General features: G+C 39.1%; 1 protein-coding gene across 1 annotated transcript; it reads left to right on the top strand.

Moving 5' to 3' along the window:
- The first annotated feature begins 863 nt into the window (after positions 1 to 863).
- LOC141601160 (uncharacterized) lies at positions 864 to 1,289 on the top strand. Its single transcript, XM_074421429.1, has one exon. The coding sequence runs from the start codon at positions 864 to 866 to the stop codon at positions 1,287 to 1,289; it is 426 nt and encodes a 141-aa protein (XP_074277530.1).
- Positions 1,290 to 4,581: the final 3,292 nt, after the last annotated feature.

Below are 4,581 nucleotides of genomic sequence, written 5' to 3'. Positions count from 1 at the left end.
ACTTGTTGATGTTTTGTAAGGGTAATGTCCAATCTATAATGTTAATGATGAGAGCTTTCTCCTCCTTCTCTAAAGCTTCTGGACTATCCATGAATAGTTCCAAATCTGAGGTATACTATAGTGGAGTTACTCAAGCTCTTAAAGATGATATAAGGTAGGTCACAGGGTTTATTGAAGGATCTATGCCATTTAGATACCTGGGGGTCCTTATTCAAGCTACCAGACTGACCAAAATTGAATGCAACATACTGGTGGAGAAGATGGTTAACAGAATTCGTAGTTTGGGTGATAAGAAATTGTCTTATGCAGGCAGACTTGTATTGGTGAGCTCTATGCTGAATACTCTTCATAACTACTGGTCAGACATTTTCCTTATTCCAAAATGTGTTGTGAAGCGCATTGAGGCAGTTTGCAGGAACTACCTCTGGAATGGGGCAGCTGACTATCATAGAGTACCATCTGTAGGTTGGGATAGGGTCACTCTTCCCAAAGAAGAAGGTGGATTGGGGATTAAAAGAACTGCTACCTGGAACATTGCTTCTGTTGCAAAGTTAGTAGACTGGTTGTACTGTAAAGCTGATAGGCTTTGGATTAGATGGGTAAATCAGGTCCATATCAAGGGAAGGAATTGGCATGACTATCTTCCTCCTGCTGATGTGGCTTGGTCTTGGAAAAATGTCTGCAAAGTTAAAGAACTGGTCAAGGATGCTTATGTAGAGGATCAATGGGCGCCTGATAGTCATGGATTCACTATCAGGAACTGCTATGAATGGCTAAGACATAGAGCTGCTCCTCAGAATTGGGCACCTGCTATATGGAACACATGAAATGTCCCTAAAAACTCCTTCATCACTTGGTTATCCATGAACAATGGTCTTAATACTCGAGCTAAACTTGCATCTTTTGGTTATTGTCAGGAGCAACTCTGTTGTATCTGTGAGAGTTCAGATGAAACTCAATCACATCTCTTCTTCCAGTGTGAGTACAATCAAAGAGTCTTGCAGGAAGTTAAAAAGTGGTGTGGCTTTCGTATTGATGTTACTATGGCAGGCTTGGCATTAACTGGCAATAACATAAAGGGTTTGAAGCAACAGGTGCACTGTCAGCTCTGGGCTTCCTGTCATTATCATGTCTGGTTGGAAAGGAATAGTGTAAGGGTGAATGCAGTTGTCACTCCTCCCATCAAGCTGGCTGAAAGAATAATCGCTGAAGCTAAGACGAGAATTCTGAGTAAGATAGGCAAGCCCATATGTGTTCAGGATAGTATTTGGTTGAGAAAATGGGGTTGAATGGTAACATGAATGTAATCTAGCTTTCTCATGCTTGTTCCTTGGAACATAACCCTTGTATATCTTTTTTGATTCATAATATATATCTTACATTTCACCAAAATAAAAAAAACTATAACTTTAAGTTTGGTAAGTAAAGTTATAGGTGAAATAGCTATAACTTTACCTTCCCAATATCCTTTTCTTACGATACCGTCATTAGATGAAGACCTATACTAGCTAATCTTACTGGAGATCTTCACAGATAGGATCTTCTCTTTATCTTGACCATAAGCTCTTCATCTTGAGCTTGTTAAAAACTTGATCTAGCCTTTTTCTTGAGTGATCATCATACTTGAAACTCGTTACAGTGACTATGATGCATTAAGAATCTTCAATGTTAAAGCTCAAGCTGCTATAACGTTACTTGAACAATGCTTCACAAATCTTCAATGTTATAACCAAGGATGCTATAACATTACTTGCTAAACTTGTAACCTAAGTTAATCTAACAAAGACTAAACAAACGATTACGAGCAAGAGTATATATAATACGAAACACACACTTGTCATTATCAAAACTTAATCATATATCTATAATGTCCAACAAATTCCCCCTTTTTGATGATGACAAGTTTCTTACGATTTGTGACTAAGTGTAAGTTCCCCCTCAACATAATACTATAAAAGTCATAGACAGTTGAACACAAGAACAAGCACTTATCTACAAAGTATAACATCTAAGGACCTTAAGAAATTAAAGGTTCTGACAAGGATCAAGCTTAGGCAAATACTTAAGTCACGATAATTTGCTTCCCCCTCTTGACATCATCGAAAAGACGAGAAAAGACATAAAACAACTAGAATAATATAGATCGAGACACGTATTAATCATGCAAAGAAAGATTATAAAACGAGAAAATAATCTACATTAAGCATGCCAAATATAAAATAAGTCCACTACAAACCAAAGTAGTCAAATTGCCAACGGGTTGAATAAGGAAACAAGTTATAAAGCCAAATGGGCCGAATGGAAGAACAAGCCAAAATGGGCCGAATTAGACAATTGTCCAAAATAGAAAGTCTAATAAAAAGAAAAGAAAGGAAAGGATGATGACGGGTTAAGGGTAGTCGCGTTTCACGACATTTGGGTTCACATAACCGGGACGGGTCCTAAACTATAGAGAGTCAAGACGATCAAAGCATGAGCGGACATGGTTAGCTTATGCTGTGAGACACGTCTCAAAATTGAGCACTTTCAATGACAAGGCTTTAGTAGCCTCGTAAACAACCCGCATATCCTCATGCATAGCCTTCCCTTCACGCCATATTGCCCCTGCTTGACTAGCTAAGTTAGACAACGACCCGGAATGACGGACACACTCCTTAGCCGTCCTAGCCGCATCCTTACCCATAACATCAACCCGAGCTTCCAACCCATGCAAATAAGACAAGACCTCGGCAAGATCCGAACCCTTCGAACCCGAAGCCTCATTCTTGTCTTGACCCAAAATCGAGACCAACTCCGCAACCAACGTATTTTGTGCATAAATTTTCTCACAAATACTTGCCATAAACAAGTCCAACTTTTGTTCAACAACCGACACCACATCCGATGATTTCTCCACCACATTCCCTTTCGCCAAAAACACCAAATCGGGTCCAATTGCGCCAATCTTCATGAATTTAAGATGAGTGTCACACATCTCATCTTTGACCATTACACCATAGCTAGAAGACCCAACCACCACTTTGTGTTCTAAAAGTCGAGATATCCACATCCCATATGGCAAGTCCAAAGTAGTGTATAACTTATCCTCGGTGACGGAAATGCTTGTTTGAATGATTTTATGAAACACAAGACGAGGAAGACTAACTTTTGACCCTTCAAGCCATTTCGACATCAACACCATCTCATAACTCGACAATTTATCACGACCACTCTTTCTGGGAACAACCGTGTTCCAAAGAAAATTTAGAAAGAATTTCAATTTTGGAGTGAATGACCCCGCAAGCATGTTACTCGGCCCCGTAGCATCAACATCAAAAGACTTCTTAATTTTAAGCTTTTCTTCCTCCATCACATCTCCCCATTCCGCACTCGGATTTATTTCGATCCCATCATCAGGGACCGAAAACAGAGTACAAAAATTGGCAAGGGAGATTTTGACTTCGGATTCATTCACCATAGCATGCAACACGTTATTTCTTACGGAGACAGAGGAATAAAACTGGATTATCTCAATAGGATAAACCGGACCAACAAAGGAACTAACTTTCTTCCATTCTTGAAAATTCAAGAAATCCTTAAAAAATTGTAAAGCTTCAATTTTCCCATACCATTTTTCGGAGTAAGAACGACCACCATGAATACCATACCGCATAACATTGTTGACTCGGGTTCTTTCGTCCGTGGTAAGTCGAAGCTTATCAAGCCCCGATGATGTTGCATTCGGCATATACTCTCGGAAAATTGCCCTTTGATGACCTTCTTGAGCAGCTACAACCTCAGTTTCCTCCACCGACCCTTCAAACCCAACTACCTTCTTTTTCCCGTTATTTAGCTTCTGTCTTTTCCCTTCTAGGTTACGATCAACCCGGTTATGATCGGGATTAGTAGGTTTATGGTTTGATTGAGGTGAGGGAGTTTTGATAGGGACATAGGCTTTGTCGCATGGTGGTTTGGAGGACCCGGTCCGAGTTGTGGACCGAGTTGAGGGTGAGTGAAGACAAGTTGTGGGAGGTGTCATGATGATGATTTGATGTTGGAGGTTGAATGTGGAAGAATTCAGAGAAAAGCAAACTTTGAGAGTTGTGTTTTGATTGTGACGGTAGAGGGTGGGGTATTTATGGGGAGTGTTAATATGAATTATGGTAAGAGTGTTCGAGTAAGGTAAGGAAAGGTGGAGGTGGCGTGTGGAATTAGGTAGGTAAGTTTTCCTTTTTTTTTTAATTTATGATTATTCACTTACCATAAGAATAATATAAGTGGTTAGGGTAAATCATTTGTGAGATATGATAGGATAAGATATGGCAAGAAATAGAATTTTGGTAGAGAATTTCGGTTAAAGGAAAATACCGGAGTAATTTGTTACCAACTTTATGGTTCGTAATAAAGCTCAAAATATATATATGACTATATGACTAGAAAACGGAATATTCTCATAATATAATATAACATTTGACATAATTAAACTTGCAACGAAAAATACGGACACAGTCATACAATCTCGTCAAATCTAGTCAGTCATACGGAGAACAAAATATTTGTGATAAGTTTAGTTGCCACCAACTAAACCAATTTCAAACCGTA

This window comes from Silene latifolia, chromosome 9, assembly GCF_048544455.1.
Source record: "Silene latifolia isolate original U9 population chromosome 9, ASM4854445v1, whole genome shotgun sequence".
In the NCBI taxonomy this organism is placed as follows: Eukaryota; Viridiplantae; Streptophyta; class Magnoliopsida; order Caryophyllales; family Caryophyllaceae; genus Silene; species Silene latifolia.
The sequence above is the reverse complement of the archived record's forward strand: the minus strand, read 5'-3'. Positions and strand labels throughout refer to the sequence as shown.

Coding starts and splice junctions, on each gene's coding strand:
- LOC141601160 (XM_074421429.1), top strand. CDS start 864: ATGAACAATGGTCTTAATACTCGAGCTAAACTTGCATCTTTTGGTTAT.